Consider the following 21,870-nt stretch of genomic DNA (forward strand, 5'->3'; position numbering starts at 1 on the left):
CATTGAATCGCAGTGTCAACACCACAAACAAAATTACTAGCATGCGCTAGAGCACAGCCCATGTGGCAGAGGTAGCTACCAAGAGGCACAAGATTGATGTTTCAATGATCCACATGTCAAAACAAACCAAATTACTTGGGCGGATTTTTCTTGGGCAGATTTTGTCCCTAAACTTTTTTTTGGTCCACATACAATGTCCTTGAAATCCCAACTGTTATTTGTTATTGGCTAAGTGGCGAGTAGACAATATACAGAAATGGCTCTCCAACACCCAGGGTCCTGTCATTGAGAGACAGGGGAGAGACACTTCAACATGGGATTGCAACGACTAGCATGGCCAGTAAAGAGAGCTACTTCCAGAGTCCATAGTAAACTGGGAGCTCTCTTCGTGGAGGTCTCCACTCCCTCAGTGCAGTTAGAACGGAGAACAGAGTATAGTGTGTAGAGCAGCATCACTTGTAGACAAGGCATCTGCTTGTTCAGTTAGGTATGAAAAGGGCATGCAAGGTATTCATCTTGCTGAGAAGCCAAGATGTCAGACGCCAAGCATTACCAATGTTAGCCCAAAGCGCTCAGCCAATCAAGTTGCAGCAATCTGTTGTTTACCCTTTGTCTGAATGCAGGAAGCCTTCCCTGTAGCTCAGTTGGTAGAGCATGGTGTTTGCAACGCCAGGGTTGTGGGTTTGATTCCCACGGGGGGCCAGCACAGAAAAAAATGTATGAAATGTATGCATTCACTACTGTAAGTCGCTCTGGATAAGAGCGTCTGCTGAATGACTAAAATGTAAAATGTAAAGTAGCACGGTGTTGGAAAATGGTGTTTCATAAAGTATGCACATTTCTCCATGTTTTTTTCCGCCTTCTTGTCATTAAATCAAGTTTGCAGCCTGAATGGAGAATGTATAAGGTACGAACCGGTCCACGAGGGATACGAGTGTATAGCCGGCTGCATACATTCCCTTTGGACGTTAAGATAAAACGACTCAACATCGCCATCTGCCGGCCTTTGGGCTACACCAACGTCAACCTCCCATAGCATTGATGGTGTTTTAGAGCTGAATGTACAGTAAGACTGCAATACTGATCAATATGAAACCTGACTTCATTATATTCCACAAACGCTCTTTTACAGTTGGATTCACAATATCTACAAAATTCACAAATTACTATTTTGTGTTATAATTAAAGTATTTGCCCTTAGTTTAAATATTGTATTCATGTGTCTATTTGTTTCTCTACTGCTTTCTACCCATTATACTGTATAGGCTATATCATATATAACATGTATATAATGTCTTATATTGCATGTGTTAATTAGCATAAATATATTTACTATGTATGTATTCATATATAAATATATTCCATATGTGATTTTATGATGATAAGTGTCCTTCCTGTAGCTATCAAACCCTGACCCTGCTAGAAGGACAACCCCCAGCTCCAACAGAGATGCAATACTACACAGTATCTTAGTTAGCAACTGAAACACTGATACTAAAGCCTTACAGTTCAATATGACAAACAGCATTACTGGAGGTTGCAGACTTCCACATGTACAGATTGTCATGCATATGTTTGATACATTGTACATGGTTTGTGTTTTTAACACACCTTCAGAGAAGTCACAATAAAAATAGTTCCCAATCTATCCATTTCAAAGGCGTTTCTCCTTTGAACGTAGTCTTGGTTTGAGAGATGGTTGAGAACATAGTTTGGGTTCTGGGAAAGTCATCTGCTTAACAATTACAGAACTCCCTGGAAACCCATGGGAAAAGTCCTGTGCAATGGCATTACTTTCACAGCAACTATTATCATCGCCATGATTTGAGCACAACATATTTTACCTTAACACTTTACGTCTGAGTATTTTGTCATTTGTATTACACTCGGCTGAACTACACTCCAATGTATTTTGTAACAAGTTACTTTTGAGAGCTGTAATATGTCTTTTCTAAATACAAAATACTTTTCTATACCATTCACAATGTTGTAGCCCCCTCTCCCCCTGAATTGGTATCAGAAGTCTGATGGCACTATGGTGTGATAAGTGCATCTGCTAAATTAACTAAATATAATTGTAAATGTAAAAATGGACAATTGCAAAGCATGCTGAGTATTATTATAATGAGCTCCATCCAACACAAGGATAATAATAATACCCAGTGTGCTTTGCAGTTCCGTTTGGCATGTTCATTTTCATAAATACATTTACATTTAGGTCATTTAGCAGACACTCTTATCCAGAGTGACTTACAGTCAGTGCATTCAACTAAGGTAGATAAACAACAACATATTACAATTATAGCAAGTAAAATGTTTCTGTAACCGTTACTGAGAATGTTATTGCTCTTCGGGCCAGCTACTTGCAAATATATTTCTGTATTTTAAAAAACAAAATACATGTATTTTAATTAAATACATTAAAAAAATCAAAGTATTTTGTAGTTTATTTTGATTAATTGATCTTTATGGTATTTTGAAAATGTATTATGCAATTGTATTTTAATTTTATTTTTGCCCATCCCTGTACACACAAATAAAACCAAATATATAGAATGGGAATGACAACATGGAAATGATCATCTTAAAAAATAAGTTGTATTTTTCTAAATGGGGCCTCAAACTTGTATCATAATCCCATGGAGAAAAGAAACAACACAAACAGGCACAAGGGTCAAAGCTTTCATCAGAAAACATCCATTAACTGAAAAGTCAAGAATATTTACTATAGATAGAACATGGTTGAATAAATTAACCAATGAATGCCTTACTGTACTAATGAACTGTTATCTATATTAGACTTCAGTCTGAGGTAATGATGTCCGAATACTATGACAGAGGCTGACCACTGTAAGCCAATTCAGTGGGGGAAAAAAGTATTTGATTCCCTGCTGATTTTGTACGTTTGCCCACTTACAAAGAAATGATCAGTCTATAATTTTAATGGTAGGTTTATTTGAACAGTGAGAGACAGAATAACAACAAAAAAAATCCAGAAAAACGCATGTCAAAAATGTTATAAAATGATTTGCATTTTAATGAGGGAAATAAGTATTTGACCCCTCTGCAAAACATGACTTAGTACTTGGTGGCAAAACCCTTGTTGGCAATCACAGAGGTTAGACGTTTCTTGTAGTTGGCCACCAGGTTTGCGCACATCTCAGGAGAGATTTTGTCCCACTCCTCTTTGCAGATCTTCTCAAAGTCATTATGGTTTGGAGGCTGACGTTTGGCAACTCGAACCTTCAGCTCCCTCCACAGATTTTCTATGGGATTAAGGTCTGGAGACTGGCTTGGCCAAACCAGGACCTTAATGTGCTTCTTCTTGAGCCACTCCTTTGTTGTCTTGACCGTGTGTTTTGGGTCATTGTCATGCTGGAATGCCCATCCATGACCCATTTTTAATGCCCTGGCTGAGGGAAGGAGGTTCTCACCCAAGATTTGACGGTGCATGGCCCCGTCCATCGTCCCTTTGATGCGGTGAAGTTGTCCTGTCCCCTTAGCAGAAAAACACCCCCAAAGCATAATGTTTCCACCTCCATGTTTGACGGTGGAGATGGTGTTCTTGGGGTCATAGGCAGCATTCCTCCTCCTCCAAACACGGCGAGTTGAGTTGATGCCAAAGAGCTCCATTTTGGTCTCATCTGACCACAACACTTTCACCAGTTGTCCTCTGAGTCATTCAGATGTTCATTGGCAAACATCAGACGGGCATGTATATGTATTCTTGAGCAGGGGGACCTTGCGAGCGCTGCAGGATTTCAGTCCTTCACGGCGTGTGTGTTACCAAATGTTTTCTTGGTGACTATGGTCCCAGCTGCCTTGAGATCATTGACAAGATCCTCCCGTGTAGTTCTGGGCTAATTCCTCACCGTTCTCATGATCATTGCAACTCCACGAGGTGAGATCTTGCGTGGAGCCCCAGGCCGAGGGATATTGACAGTTCTTTTGTGTTTCTTCCATCTGCGAATAATCACACCAAATGTTGTCACCTTCTCACCAAGCTGCTTGGCGATGGTCTTGTAGCCCATTCCAGCCTTGTGTAGGTCTACAATCTTGTCCCTGACATCCTTGGAGAGCTCTTTGGTCTTGGCCATGGTGGAGAGTTTGGAATCTGATTGATTGATTGCTTTTGTGGACAGGTGTCTTTTTTACAGGTAACAAGCTGCGGTTAGGAGCACTCCCTTTAAGAGTGTGCTCCTAATCTCAGCTCGTTACCTGTATAAAAGACACCTGGGAGCCAGAAATCTTTCTGATTGAGAGGGGGTCAAATACTTATTTCCCTCATTAAAATGCAAATCAATTTATAACATTTTTGACATGCGTTTTTCTGGATTGTTTTGTTGTTATTCTGTCTCTCACTGTTCAAATAAACCTACCATTAAAATTATAGACTGATCATTTCTTTGTCAGTGGGCAAACGTACAAAATCAGCAGGGGATCAAATACTTTTTCCCCCCACTGTACATGAGAATGTACATAGAGAATATTTTAGAATGCTGCATCAGTCACATTAGTATTACAGTTCATCCATGCTTTAGAGATTTTACCCTCGCTGACCATGTCCACCGGTGACCATGGGCTGTATGTGGAGGGAGAGATTTTACCCTCGCTGACCATGTCCACCGGTGACCATGGGCTGTATGTGGAGGGAGAGAAGGGGGAGCCTCCGCACACAGGCCCAAACCATATGGACACCAGTGTGCTTGTGTATATATGTGTGTGTGTGTTTGCGTGTGCCAAAAGCTTTATCTTAAAGATGTAGGTATTCAAAAAGGCACACTGCTTCTTTCTCTTTGAGCATACTCAGCCTGTTAAAACAATAAAAGTCACTGGACTGGAAAATGCACAGGCAGGCCCATAGGACACAAAAGCAATTCCAGATGATATTGCGTTGGGTCTGTTGAGATTCAGCGCTAGCAGAAGGGCAGACACTGAGGATTATTAATGATGTTCCAATGGAACTGTACAGGCTGCCCCTGGCTATAAGAGCCCACCATAGTGACAATAAGCCAATGGCTCTCCTTGCTGCATTCTGACGCAATTCAGAGTGAATGGTGTGTGTGTGTGTGTGTGTGTGTGTGTGTGTGTGTGTGTGTGTGTGTGTGTGTGTGTGTGTGTGTGTGTGTGTGTGTGTGTGTGTGTGTGTGTGTGTGTGTGTGTGTGTGTGTGTGTGTGTGTGTGTGTGTGTGTGTGTGTGTGTGTGATGCACCAGGACCTGATCCTCTGTAATGAGCTAACATGAAGGATTCAAACACATGCTCCCCCTTATCATGTCAGAGTGAAGAGAAAGCATGTCCAAAACACCATCCGGCTATTCTATCAAACAAATAATCAGGAAACAACAAATTAGCATTTATAGATTGACTATGTACATACAAATCTAAGAGAATGTTTGTCTTCGACCTATTGAGGCTTGCAAATATCAAAATGAAGTCCAAAACAATGATACAATAATATGTCGTGGATCTCATGGATTCCTTCCACCTCAGCCTAATAGTTTGTCGGGGTGACTCTAATTGTGGGTGGTGGACCTGGGGGAGGGGATGGCGCGCGGCTTGCTGTTGATGTACGTGGCCCAATAGACCAGGTTGAAGATGAAGAACAGCACAGGGAAGATGATGCGTGAGATCTTGTCCACTCTGCTGACGCGGTTGTAGGACTTTATGGCTTCCACGTAATTGTCGTCCATTTTAGGGACCTTGTGGCTGTGGTGGTGGTGGTGTGTAGCTGTGGTGGCACTCCTGGAGACGGTGGTTAAACCTGGGTCCTTTACCACGTTGATGGTGTAGGTAGTTCCGACAATGTTGAATGTGTTATTGGCCTTTTTGGAAAGGGAGGCAGATTCTCTTCTCTGTAAAGAGAAGAGAAACTGAGAGAATCAGGGCTGGATCATCAAACCTAACAAAGGCCTTGTTTTCAAAATGACAACATTACCTGGGACTGTTTTGACTGGGGGTGCAATGATGCTCAAGATGCATGATGGGAGCATTATGACATCCCTATTTTGCACCATTGGGAGCTAAGCTGAAAGAACTCAAGGCCCTAGTGTAGGGATTGGGGCTGTAGCCCTACCAGCCTAGACAAAAGGCCAGGGTCATAGAACATTACGCATCTACGCTCCAATAAGTGGCAAATCACATGAGCCTCCCTGACAAAATATGCATACATCACAGTAAGAACAGGAACACCCCAGGGCATGGCATACACAGGTCAGAGGTTTATGGGCAATATTATGGTTTCATTTCAGAGAGGCTTGTTATTTTCTGAACCACTGAAAGAAATGGGGCAGAGCAGAGTAGTGGGCAGGGTTTGTCTAGGCTGCTGGCACTGGAGAATTAGTGGTAGGATAAGAGCAGAGCAGGATGAATCAATGCACCTGTAAACAGGCCTGACAAACTACCCTCTGAGGACTGGGGCTGTACTGTATATAGGCCATAGATTAGGAATGAAGCCAAGGGGATATAAAACAGATGGGTTGGGAACAGTTTTAGGTCTCAAAATCCTACCTCAGGAAATTCTTAGATACTTTTTCATATGTCAGAAATACACCTACAGCTGAGACATTCATATGCTGTATTACATTAGTATGGCCAGGCTTGCATCAACAAGGTGTTGATTCATGTATTAATTGGGTAAATGGGATATAACAACCAGGGTTCTATGATGTATTTTTGTCTTAAACCACAGCATCAAGGAGAACTGGCCGATCCAATTGGACAAGCAGGCCAGTCAGGGGGGCTAACACAGAGGGTAATGGTTTACATTTCACCTCAGATGTACAAGGTGAATGGAGGCTACAGAATGCACAGAGGATACAAGTGGCACATGAACAATAGCGCTCCATCCGTTCCAAAACAACAACAGACTACCAGAGGGTCTTCAAACCAGAATAAAGTAGCATTAATGATGTTCAACAGAGAAAGAGTATGCTGTCTGTCTGTCTGTCTGTCTGTCTGTCTGTCTGTCTGTCTGTCTGTCTGTCTGTCTGTCTGTCTGTCTGTCTGTCTGTCTGTCTGTCTGTCTGTCTGTCTGTCTGTCTGTCTGTCTGTCTGTCTGTCTGTCTGTCTGTCTGTCTGTCTGTCTGTCTGTCTGTCTGTCTGTCTGTGATCCTGCCTGGGCTGGACCAGGGCTCTGTTTTCCCAGGCTGGACCAGGGCTCTGTTTTCCCGGGCTGGACCAGGGCTCTATTTGGCGGGCTGGACCAGGGCTCTGTTTGCCCGGGCTGGACCAGGGCTCTGTTTGCCCGGGCTGGACCAGGGCTCTGTTTGCCGGGCTGGACCAGGGCTCTATTTGCCCGGGCTGGACCAGGGCTCTATTTGCCCGGGCTGGACCAGGGCTCTGTTTGCCGGGCTGGACCAGGGCTCTGTTTGCCGGGCTGGACCAGGGGACCAGGGCTCTGTTAGCCGGGCTGGACCAGGGCTCTGTTTGCCCGGGCTGGACCAGGGGACCAGGGCTCTGTTTGCCCGGGCTGGACCAGGGCTCTGTTTGCCGGGCTGGACCAGGGCTCTGTTTGCCGGGCTGGGCATGCACTCTGGCTCTATCTCATGCCAATATCAGTGGAGAGGGAGTCTTTTAGTGGTGACGACTGCTGCCCCCTGGACGCCCTGAGGCTTTCACAGGGTATTGATTCCTCCTGATCCAACAACACCCCGGGCCCCTTATATCACAGCTTAGATCAGCATGAGTAAGGGATAACTATTAACAAGCGTCTCATGACCTTTACCACAGCTACCTAAGCTCATTTATCCCCGGCATCAGGTCTGCTCTCAGCCTACCACCCTGACATACAAGACCCTGCTAGTACACACCTGCCAATCAGCTTAGTGGCGAGGGACTCCATAATATCATTTTGAGTTACGTAGTCTGAGATACAGGCAGAGGCAGCCATAGCATGGGGCTTTGTTTAGAAAGTAATGTTCTGCAAAACATTGTGTGGCACTATACACAAGAGTACACCAAAATTGCTTGAGGGCAGACTAACTTTGTGTGATTATATTAATGCTTTCGGCTAGCTTGGGGCGTGAAGACTCCTTAGTGTGTTTGCGTGTGTGTGTGTGTGTGTGTGTGTGTGTGTGAGTGTATATGAGTGCCCCTTGGCCCTGAGTGGGGAGTGTTGGGAGACATTGCCTGTGCATTTGTATGTGTATGTGAGGGTGTGAGGGTGTTTGGGTACAAGGCTGAAAGTGTCTTGATGTGAGTGTATGCAGGGGTAACAGAGTCGGTTGGGTCTTACAGTGTCTCACTGGGTCTGTGTTCGGAGAGTAGGTGCCTTATGGGTTATGGTTAAGAGTACCAATACATGTCTCTGTGCTCTGTGTGTGTACTGTACGTGTCTGTACGTGCATGTACGTGTCTGTACGTGCAGCCTTTGTGCTTGGATGTGACAGCACATCTTGGGGCTATAAGTGTGTCCCAGTGTGTGTGTGTGAGTGTGTGACAAATGTTTTTGGAGTTAAGAGTAGACGTGTGTGCACGGACATGGTTTGGGGGAAAAGTGTCTATCTGTGTGTGTCCGTGTTTGCATGTGCGTGTGTGAGAGTACAGTATACTGTAGGTGTATGTATATGTGTGTGTATTTGTGTGTGTCCGTGCAGGTGGCCTGGCTTGCTGGGAACGATGACAGCTGTAGAGGTGGCTGGTCCCCACATAGACCTGACTGCAGTGTGTGTTACAGACTGTCTGTCAGCCAGCATGAATTAAACATGCTTTCAAATCCCTAATCAAGGTCAGCTCTGCTTCTCCCCTGCGCTAATGCCCTAAAATGTTATCATGTCATGGAAATCCAACCCAATATATGTTTTGTAATTCAATCCGTTCTTATCAGTCAATAATCACAGAAAGCTGACTAACTTGTCTGTGCCTGTACCCCTGACTATCACGCCCTGGGTCTCCAGTGGCGAGTGGAAGAGAGGAGAGAGAAACCTCATTAGGTTGCATGAATGGTGCTGCTGCTACTGCCGACCAGGCCCACATGGCTGGCATGTCTAACAGGACACATCGGACTAAAAAGGGCAACGTTGAGAGTCAGAGGAGCTCCACAGCCACTGAGGTAAATTACCTAACATCGACCCTCCTCTGGCTCCTCACTCCCAGCATCAACTGAGACACAGTCTCTCACAGCCTCTCAGAGGCTCTCCTCAGGGTCCCATGCCAATAGGGTCACCATCTGGCCCCATCAGGAGAAGGCTGCAGCCACAGCCTCTGATGAACAGAGTGCTACTCCCAACAGGACACTCAGCCAAGAGTCCTTTCCCTCTCTCCGAGGAACGGCCTTTTGATTACACTCACTTTATACACACATCTTCCCCTGTGACGCTCTTAAACGAGGATAAAGAATACAGAGTTTCATCCAGCACCTCTCCTGAAGCTTTTATCAGTGAGGGACTGTGATGGGTGTGCTATCGCTCCCCGAGTGACCCCTACCCTCACGTATCCATCACCACAAACTGCCTGCTCAGCACAGCCCAGAGAACACAGGACAGACATCCTGCTGCTGCTGCTGCCTTTAAGACAAAGCAACAAAGACAAATCTTCCTCCACTTACTGCATTGTAATTCACATAACCATCTGTCCCTCAGTGACTACAGAAAGGTTTCATGTCAGCAATTCGCCATGGTGTCAATCATCCAGTCAACTTACAAAGAACTTAAGAGTGTTTAACTGATGGTAGTCCTTCATACTCAGCATATTATAAAATGGATTTGTGACACTGTAAACATCTGTTGCAGTGACTGAAAGTCTGAGATATTTCTACAAATATTGACTTGGGTTGACACAGAAGCACATTAAATAGTAGACTTTAGACTTGTAAATCGAGTCTCAGATATTCCACTTTAAAAACTTACCAGGAGTTCACCATTTACTTTCAAAGGGCTATTTTGGGATTTTGGCAAGAGTCAGATGAACAAATGGATACCATTTTCATGTCTCTGCATCCAGTATGAACAAAGTTAGAGGTAGTTTCAGGAGCCAATACTATCGAGCATTAGCGCAATGACAGGAAGGCTTTGGTATCTACTAGCATGCTAGCAGTTACCAGAGTTCCAGTCATTGCACTAACGCCAGTTAGCAATTGAGCTATGCTAGTTCTCAACTTCCTTGAAACTGTACACAGAGACAAAAAAAATGGGAAGTAGATAAAGGGCTTTATTGCCAAAATCCTGAAATATCCCTTTAATATCCTCACAGCTGTTCACATGAAACACATCCCCTGATTGCACCCAAACATTCCTAACTTTTCTAGCATCAAAATGCCTACTGGCATTTTTGCGGACCCTGAGTGTCAAAATCACAATGTTTAATGAGATCCTCATATAACCCCATGCCTTAATTATCACTATCTCACACTGTCTCTCACTGTCTCTCTCAGTGTCTCTGTGTGTGTGTGAGGTACACTGGGGTTTATGTGCTGTATGTGTCTCTGTGTATGAGAGACAGTGTGTCTATGTATGATACACACAGTTTTAATTTGTACAGTGCATTCGGAAAGTATTCAGACCCCTTGACTTTTTCAACATTTTGTTACCTTACAGCCTTATTCTAAAATGGATTAAATAGTTATTTTCTTCTTCTCGTCAATCCACACACAATACCCCATAATGACAAAGCAAAAACAGGTTTGTAGAATTTTTTGCAAATGTATAAAACAATTCTAAGTATTGAGACCCGTTACTCAGTACTTTGTTGAAGCACCTTTGGCAGTGATTACAGCCTCGAGTATTCTTGGGTATGACGCTACAAGCTTGGCACACATGCATTTGGGGAGTTTCTCTCATGTCAGGTTGGATGGGGAGCGTCGCTGCACAGCTATTTTCAGGTCTCTCCAGAGATGTTCGATCGGGTTCAAGTCCGGGCTCTGGCTGGGCCACTCAAGGAATTTCAGAAACTTGTCCCAAAGCCACTCCTGCGTTGTCTTGGCTGTGTACTTAGGGTTGTTGTCCTGTTGGAAGGTGAACCTTCGCCACAGTCTGAGGTCTTGAGTGCTCTGGAGCAGGTTTTCATTAAAGATCTCTCTGTGCTTTGCTCCGTTCATATTTTCCTCGATCCTGACTAGTCTCCCAGTCCCTGTCGCTGAAAAACATCCCCACAGCATGATGCTGCCACCACCATGCTTCACTGTAGTGATGGTGTCAGGTTTCCTCCAGACGTGATGCTTGGCATTCAGGCCAAAGAGTTCAATCTTGGTTTCATCAGACCAGAGAATCTTGTTTCTCATGGTCTGAGAGTCCTTTAGGTACCTTTTGGCAAACTCCAAGCAGGCTGTCATGTGCCTTTTACTGAGGAGTGGCTTCCTTCTGGCCACTCTACCATAAAGGCCTGATTAGTGGAGTGCTGCAAAGATGGTTTTTCTTCTGGAAGGTTCTCCCATCTCCACAGAGGACCTCTGTCAGAGTGACCAATGGGTTCTTGGTCACCTCCCTGAACAAGGCCCTTCTCCCCCAATTGCTCAGTTTGACCCGGCCGCAAGCTCTAGGAAGTCTTGGTGGTTCCAAACTTCTTCCTTTTAAGAATGATGGAGGCCACTGTGTTCTTAGGGACCTTCAATGCTGCAGACATTTTTTGGGACCCTTCCCCAGATCTGTGCATCGACACAATCCTGATTCTGAACTCTACGAACAATTCCTTCCACCTCATGGCTTGGTTTTTGCTCTGACATGCACTGTCAACTGTGGGACATTATATAGACAGGTGTGTGCCTTTCCAAATCATGTCCAATCAATTTACCACAGGTGGACTCCAATCAAGTCGTAGAAACATCTCAAGCATGATCAATGGAAACAGGATGCACCTGAACAAAATTTTTAGTCTCATAGCAAAAGGTCTGAATACTTATGTAAATATAATTTTTTTGTGCATACATTTCTAAAAACTTGTTTTCACTGTGTCATTATGGGGTATTGTCCATTTTAGAATAAGGCTGTAACGTAACATAATGTTGAAAAAGTGAAGGGGTCTGAATACTTTCTCAATGCCCTGTATGTGTGTGATATACAATGTTTTTTCTGTGCTCAGGATACCTGCTCTGGGAGTTGTCCTCCCCCACCCCTGCTGCTCACTCTGTTGTGTCCAGGACAGAGATCCTCCTCTGTGGGGTTGTTAATGAATAAATAAAGTGTCTCTTTACAGATTACCCAGGGCTGCCTTTGCCAGCAGGCTGGGATAAGACCTTCTGTCAGTGTTTCTCCTCATTCCCACTACAATACAATATGAGAGCTCTGACCAGCTTCCCTTGCCGCATCTCTGAGCAATTAGCTCTGAATACGCTCATTTTTCAGGAGGTTATCAGTAGAGGATAGATAGAGAGCATATAATCTAGAATGAGCAAAACGCCACTCCACTCTAGAGAGGGAGAGAGTGAGAGAGAGAGCAACCCGAGAAGCGAGCCAAGGAGGAGACAAATACACTATCTAGCAGATTAATGAGGATGGAGACAGTTGTGATTAGCTACAAAGCACACAAAGAGGGAGCAGGGCTTTTACGGGATGTGTGAGCAGTTACATTATCCTGTTTTAACCTTTGAAGTACTGAAACTACCTCCATGTACTGTAGGTATACCATAGCTACAGAACTCACCCTCATCTCCTGGGCCTCCTTCTTGCCGTCCCATGCCCAGCTGCGCTTGGTGAAGTAGTTGACTGTGGCAAACTCTATCAGGGCAGAGAAGACAAAGGCATAGCATACCGCCATGAACCAGTCCATAGCTGTGGCATAGGCCACCTTGGGCAGGGAGTTCCTGGCACTGATACTCAGGGTTGTCATGGTCAGCACTGTTGTGACCCCTGGGTACAAAAATAAGAGAAGCAAAGGGAAAGAGAGAGTGTATTAATTGACAAACATACTTTGTACACACACACGTACAGTACACACAGACACAATTGGGCTGAACAACAGTAAACATAACGGTGTGTCATGGAAAGAAAAAGCATCATCCTTGAATATTCAGTACATGGTGTCACAGGGTGTCCTGACATACTTCAGAAAGTATTCATACCCCGTGACTTATTCCACATTTTGTTGTATTACAGCCTGAATTCAAAAAAGTTCTCACCCACCTCACACAAAACCCCATAATGACAAAGTTATTATAAAATGCTGCACATTTATTGAAAATTAAATACAGAAATATCTAATTGACATTCGCTACATGACCAAAAGTATGTGGGCACCTGCTCGTCGATCATCTCATTCCAAAATCATGGGCATTAATATGGAATTGGTCCCCCCTTTGCTGCTATAACAGCCTCTACTCTTCTGGGAAAGCTTTCCACCAGATGTTGGAACATTGCTGTGTGGACATTCTTCCATTCAGCCACAAGAGCATTAGTGAGGTCGGGCACTGATGTTGGGAAATTAGGCCTGGCTCACAGTCGGCGTTCCAATTAATCCCAAAGGTGTTCGATGGGGTTGAGGTCAGGGCTCTGTGCAGGCCAGTCAAGTTCTTCCACACCGATCTCGACAAACCATTTCTGTATGGAACTCACTTTGTGCACGGGGGCATTGTCATGCTGAAACAGGAAATGTCCTTCCCCAAACTGTTGCCACAAAGTTGGCAGCACAGAATCATCTAGAATGTCATTGTATGCAGTAGCGTTAAGATTTCCCTTCACTGGAACTAAGGGGCCTAGCCCGAACCTTGAAAAACAACCCAGAACATTATTCCTCCTCCACCAAACTTTACAGTTAGCAATATGCATTCGGGCAGGTAGCGTTCTCCTGACATCTGCCAAATCCATATTTGTCCGTCAGACTGCCAGATGGTGAAGTGTGATTAATCACTCCAGAGAATACGTTTCCACTGCTCCAGAGTCCAATGACGGCTAGCTTTACACCGCTCCAGCCGAAGCTTCGCATTGTGCATGGTGATCTTAGGCTTGTGTGCGGCTGCTCTGCCATGGAAACCCATTCCAGATGAACAGTTCTTGTGCTGATGTTGCTTCCAGAGGCAGTTTGGAACTTGGTAGTGGGTGTTGCAACCAAGGACAGACTATTTTTACGAGCTGCGCGCTTCAGCACTCGGCCGACCCATTCTGTGAGCTTGTGTGGCCTACCACTTCACAGCTGAGCCGTTGTTGCTCCTAGACGTTTCCACTTCATAATAACACAACGAACTGACTTGTTGGAAAGGTGGCATCCTATGACACTGCCACATTGAAAGTCACTGAGCTCTTCAGTAAGGCCATTCTACTACCAATGTTGAGCTATGGAGATTGCATGTCTGTGTGCTCGATTTTATACACCTGTCAGCAACGGGTGTAGCTGAAATAGCTGAATCCACTAATTTGAAGGGATGTCCACATACTTTTGAATATATAGTGTATATTTAAAAGCCAGGGCAATGCATGGGGGAGGGAGGAAAGATGGTCTTGAGAGAATGGCTTGTAGGCCTCTCCAGGTCTCGCACCAACTGTGAAATTTGGTGGAGGATCGTTGATGATCTCGGGGTGCTTCAGCAAGGCTGGAATCGGGCAGATTTGTCTTTGTGAAGGATGCATGAATCAAGCCACGTACAAGGTTGTCCTGGAAGAAAACTTGCTTCCTTCTGCTCTGACAATGTTCCCCAACTCTGAGGATTAGTTTTTCCAGCAGGACAATACTCCATGCCACACAGCCAGGTCAATCAAGGTGTGGACGGAGGACCACCAGATCAAGACTCTGTCATGGCCAGCCCAATCTCCAGACCTGAACCCCATTGAAAACCTCTGGAATGTGATCAAGAGGAAGATGGATGGTCACAAGCCATCAAACAAGGCCGAGCTGCTTGAATTATTGCGCCAGGAGTGGCATAAAGTCACACAACATCAATGTGAAAGACTGGTGGAGAGAATGCCAAGATGCATGAAAGCTGTGATTGAAAATCAGGGTTATTCTACCAAATATTGATTTCTGAACTCTTCCTAAGTTAAAACATTAGTATTGTGTTTTTTTTTTATTAATATGAACTTATGTATTATTATCTTTGCATTATTCGAGGTCTGACAACACTGCATCTTTTTTGTTATTTTGACCAGTTGTCATTTTCTGCAAATAAATGCTCTAAATGACAATATTTTTATTTGGAATTTGGGAGAAATGTTGTCAGTAGTTTATAGAATAAAACTCAAATGTTAATTTTACCCAAACACATACCTATAAATAGTAAAACAAGAGAAACGGATTATTTTGCAGTGGTCTCTCAATTTTTTCCAGAGCTGTATATATGTATTTTTACGTTTTTATAAAAGTACAGACACAGAGTTTCAAACTGGTATATCATAGACTGCAGTTGGGGGGGAAGTTATGATGCTTTGAAAGTTGCTAAACATGTTTTCCCACTTAGGAGACAAGTAGGATTGTCCTCCAGAAAGTAGTCTTGAACTTTCTCCCACTGAGCTTTGTTGATAACGCCAGCTAAATTCAGGGCTGTAGCAACATTTTTACAGTTCTCCATAGCTATATCCTTCAAAAAATTATAAAAACCTGATTGTAAAAATGTTTTTATTCCCAATTCAGATTGCAGAGTTAGTGTTTGAGATGCAGCTACAATCTAACCTCTCCATCCCTGGCTCCAGAGCTGCCTAACATCTGTCCATGCCCCTTACTACACCGGCTCCCTAAGTCTCACAGAGCCGCGGATTGGAGTCGCCCCACAGGAGAGCTCCGCTGAGCTTGTCTGATGATACACAATAATCCCTGTATTGATACAGTACAGGCGGCTAGGCAGTCCCCTGCCATCTGTCTGCAGAACTTGGAACAACCACTTCATAGGGGGAAGAGGAGCCATGGGTGGATGGGAGAGAGAAGGGGCTGCTTTGGAACAGATGCAGCAGCCTGGCAGAGTGGTGCTGCAATTGATATGGAAACCCTGCTGGCTGATCACCTCATGGAAATGTGAGGAGCGCACACTGTGACCTGCAGCTGGAAAGGGATGCCAAATACCACACAATGCCCATGATGGTGGGTAGGAGAGAAGCCTACCAGGGGCCGTAGGCGTTAAGTAATTGGACAGACCTCCTCCATTGACCACATCCATTGTGTTGGAGGCTGTATTGACCACCTCCATCATGTCTGACAGTGTGACACAGCCATCATATCCACAATGAGATTTAATGTAACTTTCCTGGCATTGTTTGACACTTAAAAGCTTTGGGGAAAAATCATCTGCCACCACGGATGTCATTACACAGGCAATCAAAATGTTGAAACAGAAACACTGAGACCAAGATACTGATTTGATTTGTCCATCTAGACCAGCAGCTAGAAGACATATCACAGAAGCATTCCAAATGTGGCTGTGCAATACACTTACTGTGTGTCAGGCCCAATGTAGATTTGAATTACAATACAGGAAAAGATTTTAGAGGATAAATCAATTGCTGGGTGAAATGTGAATCTTTTATAGGTCATTGTGCCTACTGGCCTTTGTATTCTACGTCTCAGGGAATTTAAAAAACGAAATGAGAGGAGAGCAGAGAATGGGTGTCCATCAAAGCCGATATAAGCAATCATTCCACTTCAGCTGTTCCCACTTGCCGCATCTGTTAGAAGAAAATATAGGCTCAGAAAATGGACATTGTGCAGCTGAAGAGGTCAACTCATATGACCACCTCCTAAATAAGAAATGTGAACTTATGGTCTTACTGTTGATTTATGCAGAAGATATAACTAGCCCCATTACTATGTTTTTTAGGTGACTACATTTAAAAACTGTTATAATCGGTAGCATTGAGACTGCCCTGTACTGCTTATACTTAATGTGCATCGTCAATGAGTAAAATATAGCATCATTTAATATTAGTCAGTGCTAAAGTTGTAGAAAATATTGACAATTGGCAAATCCAATCTCCCCATATTAAAAAAGATCAGGCAATTAAAAAAGATCAATGGGCGAATGTCCATTGTCACTGGAGATTGTATTGTGTCCACTGTGTAATACGTCCGCTCAAACCATTAATTATACATTACACTTGGGTGAATGAGAAAATGACAAACCGGATTTTCCACCCAAAAAATATCAGGTCATTTCAGTCAGATTCTCCAACCAGGCCACCCGCTAGGGAACAAATTATTGATTAAATATCATCTTTCGAACAGTGCCCGGGAGCTGCTCATACTCATAAATGTAGGTTGGAGAATTGGCTGCTCTTTATACGAGACAAGTCACCAGTTTTTCCTAAAACATTTAGACCGTTTTAAAGCCCTGTGGATGGCTCAGAGAGCAGGAGGTTATCAGGGGCTGGTTTTGAAGAACAGTTAAAGTGACTGTCCAGTCAGGGAGGATAGTCTCAATCTGAAACCTCCTCCCAGCTAACAGCAGGACACCTGTTTACCTGGACCAGTCCTGTGCCCTGAGGCCATTCTCACTTCCATTAACTCCACACCTGTCCTTTAAACAATTTTGTGCCTTTGTGCACTTCCATTACAAGTGAGAGTTGGCTCATTTTGAGTAGACAACAAACACACATACTGCTTGCTGTTTGCTGAATGGTTCTCAATGTCCTTGGCCTTGTTTCAACTGAACCTCCATTAGAAAACACATGATATGTTGTTCTTGAAAGGGTTGACAGACTAACAGCTTCTTACTGTGACTTTTCTTGGGAATGAAAGGCCTTTGTTTTACAAGGAAGTCAGTCATAGAGCTGAGGTGAAGGCCCCTCCTTCATGAGAGGAATATGGGACTGCGAGAATGGAGAATCCGAGGCGAGGGGACTGTGCCAGAGAAATATACCTGATCATTTTCACATGGCTGTAAGTATGTGAACTCCTCTTTTTTTGTTGCACCTTACATGCAAAGCAAATCAAACCAAATCATAGTGGCTAGCCAGTGTATTTCTCCACTGTGCTTCACTGCATTCCCTGCCCTGCTCTGCTCTCAAACACTAATTAGCCGCCAAACAGGGGGAGGCACTTTGGGTTGCCATGACACAGTCCTCATGGCAGGCTGAGAGGTGAAGCCGTGGGTCTCCATAAACGAGGAGAGAGGAGGGGGAACAATGTGCCGCATGCTCTTATTTTGGAGTGTGGGGTAAACTGATTAGAAGAAACACCTGCTGGCTGACCTCTTTACACGAGAGGCACTAGGTAGTGAGATTAATGTTTTTCAATGACTCCATTTGTCCAATTATTCATGTTTCCAGATCTGTTAGTCACAGTATAAAGAGCTAGTGGCCGGGTGTCATGCACAAGATCAGCTGTGGTGAAACCTGTCAAATATCAAAGCTGTATGATTTACACACATACATTTGTAGGTGTGTTAGTGACTCGTGTTCGTGTGGGTCTGTGCATTAAAGTTGCATATGCTAGCTGTAACAACAAACAAAATGTCTTTGCCAAATCTTCTGCATAATTTGAAGTCAAAGTGTCATACTACAAGCCTACAATAATACCGGATGTGTCAGCAGACCATAATATATTTCATTTTCTTGGTGTTTCTTGAGCTTCAGTTACCGTTTGAAAGTTTTAGGCCTAGATTGGGAAATGTTTTCTCCAACTGAAGGTTTGAATGTTTTCATTATTTACCTCGACATTGCTTTGGAGGGCTGAGCACAACTTGTCTGTTACTATCATTTCCCCGAAGCGTGAATAGGCTGCCATTTCTTTCTAGTCTACCAACTCAATTTGGCAGAGCTCATGTTTCATTCTGCTCCATCACAGAGGAAGCAGGATCTCACCCTTCCTAAGTCTCCATAGCGATGTTGGCAGGATCAGCTGTGCTTTGCACCTGATACGTCTGCCCTACAAAAAGTGTTGACAAAGCCAGACACCTTGCCAAAGTCAGCAAGAGCTCAATAAGCAATAATGTCTTAAAACTTGGCTGGCTTAAACTTTCTGCAAGGCACGTTCAATATCCCGACGCGAGAGATGCAACTGCAACATTTCTTTGTATCACTCTGTCCCTGGAGGTGAACAGCCTCACTTTCTCCAAGTTAATTCCTTTCCAAGTTTGCTGGCGCTAATCTTTAATTAATTAGGTGGTTTTGCGGTGGCCAAGTTAATTACAGGTCAATCCTGTGATCCAAGAACAGTTTTAAACCCAAATGAATCACTGTCCAAGACCCAACAGAGCCAACATGGGCACCAAGCTGCTTTTTACACTTCGCTGTGTGAACCACAACTTCTCAAAGATGAACTTTTTCTACCCCTCCCCTGGCACTCCAATTTACTGATTGCAGCTGATGATGTGAACGAAAGCAGCTCCACAAATGCGGAAGCTGCCGTTGCTGAACACTTGTTTTGATGTAGCTTCATAATTTAAACAATAGCACTCCAAACTGTCGGAATGGTTCAGTTACTTGTTAAGTGCATTTCGGGGTTAAGGAGGTAGGGGAAGTCACTCAACGAATACGGTTAAGGAGATAGGGGAAGTCACTCAACGAATACGGTTAAGGAGATAGGGGAAGTCACTCAACGAATACGGTTAAGGAGATAGGGGAAGTCACTCAACGAATACGGTTAAGGAGATAGGGGAAGTCACTCAACGAATACGGTTAAGGAGATAGGGGAAGTCACTCAACGAATACGGTTAAGGAGATAGGGGAAGTCACTCAACGAATACGGTTAAGGAGATAGGGGAAGTCACTCAACGAATACGGTTAAGGAGATAGGGGAAGTCACTCAACGAATACGGTTAAGGAGATAGGGGAAGACACTCACCGAATACGGTTAAGGAGATAGGGGAAGTCACTCAACGAATACGGTTAAGGAGATAGGGGAAGTCACTCAACGAATACGGTTAAGGAGATAGGGGAAGACACTCACCGAATACAGTGCGGGCGGGAACCGACTCTCTGTTTAGCCAGAAGGAGACCTGAGACAGGATGACAGTCATGATGCACGGGAGGTAGGTTTGAATCACAAAATAGCCAATTTTCCTTTTCAAATGGAAATACGTTGTCATCACTACATATTCTCCTGAGGGGGGAGAGAGAGAGGGAGACACAGAGAGAGAGAGGGAGAGACACAGAGAGAGAGAGAGAGAGATGCAGAGGACATGAATTATTAATACAGCTCATGTTCAGTCCAGATAAACACAAGCACCCTGCTGAAATATTCAGAACCATATTTATGAAAGTAAATACAGTTGAATACATGCTAGCACAGCACTGGGAACATTTTAATACAGTGGCATGCATGCTAGCAAAGGGAAGCCGAGTGTGGGAAGCCGAGTGTCTGTTTGTGAGAGTGGATGTTAACTGATCGCTTGTGTACCACAGTGTCTGGTTGTTAATCGCCTCATCAAAAACCAGGCTTCCCTAAACGTGAAGCCTGGGGAAGTCCATGGTAGAAAAATAGCTAAATAGGGGTAGGAACCTATGTATGCCGATTTTGTATATAGAGCACACTTCTGGCAAAACAGAATTCAGTTTTCCTCCAGATTTTCTGCCATCTTCTGCAACGTTACAAACTAGCATAGGTAACAACTCTCTGCAAAATGTCTCCTACCCGGTTTGAAAACAGTAACGAACATTACACGCAGCACCAACGGCCATGTGGGGGAGGGATCTTGAAACGCAACATCCAATCAAAGACTAGGTTGTTAAAGACAAAGATTGGTTTTCCCACCACTGTTGGTCCGGATTAGATCTGTTGCCCTCGGCAGCAGTAATAAAGAGCTAGTGTGTGTGTGATAGAGATGAGAGTAGCACACCTACTGTACCTGTGTGGGTTCAGCTCCTAAGGAAGAGAAATATGTGATACAGTATGACAGGCTATTAAATATGTCATCTCACGACTACTGTGTTTTAAAAACATTGCCTTGATCCGCAGCCACCAATGTGCTGAGAACCTTTCCTGGATGACAGATGCACTCCTACAGTACATGCAGAGTAGAGGTGACACATGGACACTATATTTATTGACATGGGAAGAGAGGAAAACTAAATAGTGCTAAAAGAACCGATATTCCCTGAAGCCTGTATGTCCAGTATGTACCACAAATACTGAGAAAACCCCGTGGTACAACATTCATTGTGGTGTCTCAGATTGATCTCACATTCAGTGGTTGAAGGCAGTGATGTGAGTCAGTAATGTGAGTCAGTGATGTGCCACTAATGTGAGTCAGTATGAGGCGTCTCTGTGGTGTCACAGTGAATGTACACAAAGGACTGTTCCAACATAACCTACTCTATCGGAGCTGTGTACAGGGTACAACCCTCCTCAGTCCCTATCTTCCTCACCCTGCCTGCCTCTATCACTGCAGCCATGAAACCAGACTGAGACAGTGACAGTAGTAAAACAAAGGGACCTAATGCATCACAGTGACTAAGTAGAGGTTAGTCATTATCTGTCTCTCACAGGGACCTGCCTTTTAGAGAGCAGGCCACTTAAATGACTTCCCTGATTTGAATAGCAGTCTGTGCCTGGTAAAAACAGGTTGACACTCCCCTAAGAGAAGAAAGACAAAACTGTCAAAATTGTGGGTGTTGTAGATAAAGGGATTTCACAGCTGCTATGGAAATCAGAATTTAAGATCAAATGAATGGCTGATCAACTGTGCTGGCTGACAGAATTTCCTATAATTTAGTGCCAATTCAAATGGACTCCAGACCAGAGCTCAATCAGAGGAAAAGTGGAGTTCTCCCTCCTGCTCCAAGGCTCCTTATCTTTCTACTACTGCGGAATTGTTATCTTACCGCTGAAAAAGTTGAACATTTTTGCTCTTGGTTACCATTTAAAATACTTGCTAAAACTGTGCAGATGAAATGTGTGTTCAATCTGAAATCAGGGTGCCTGTGTCTTCTTAGATTAAATACCATGTAAATGGGAGTCGCCACAAAGATCAGTTTTCTTCATCTACCCTGAATTTTTTTATTTTGTTCACAGACGAAGTGTTGGATAACAGGAGAGTTTGTCAGTCTCTCTCCACCAGCCTATAAGAAAGCCACTGCATTCA

The 21,870-nt window shown here is 44.0% G+C and overlaps 1 protein-coding gene across 1 annotated transcript in view; it reads right to left on the minus strand.

Annotated features, from left to right (window-relative positions):
• Positions 1 to 5,182: 5,182 nt before the first annotated feature.
• Positions 5,183 to 21,870, minus strand: part of LOC106603171 (gamma-aminobutyric acid receptor subunit alpha-3) — a 149,335-nt gene continuing 132,647 nt past the window's right edge. Inside the window, exons 8-10 of the mRNA XM_014196486.2 lie at positions 19,737 to 19,889; positions 12,576 to 12,781; positions 5,183 to 5,854 (exon numbers count right to left, since the gene is read on the minus strand). Of these exons, the coding sequence (XP_014051961.1) occupies positions 5,516 to 5,854; positions 12,576 to 12,781; positions 19,737 to 19,889 (698 nt within the window). The 3' untranslated portion in view covers positions 5,183 to 5,515. The remainder of the gene's footprint in view (positions 5,855 to 12,575; positions 12,782 to 19,736; positions 19,890 to 21,870) is intronic.

The sequence above is a fragment of the Salmo salar genome, chromosome ssa04 (genome assembly GCF_905237065.1).
Source record: "Salmo salar chromosome ssa04, Ssal_v3.1, whole genome shotgun sequence".
Lineage (NCBI taxonomy): Eukaryota > Metazoa > Chordata > Actinopteri > Salmoniformes > Salmonidae > Salmo > Salmo salar.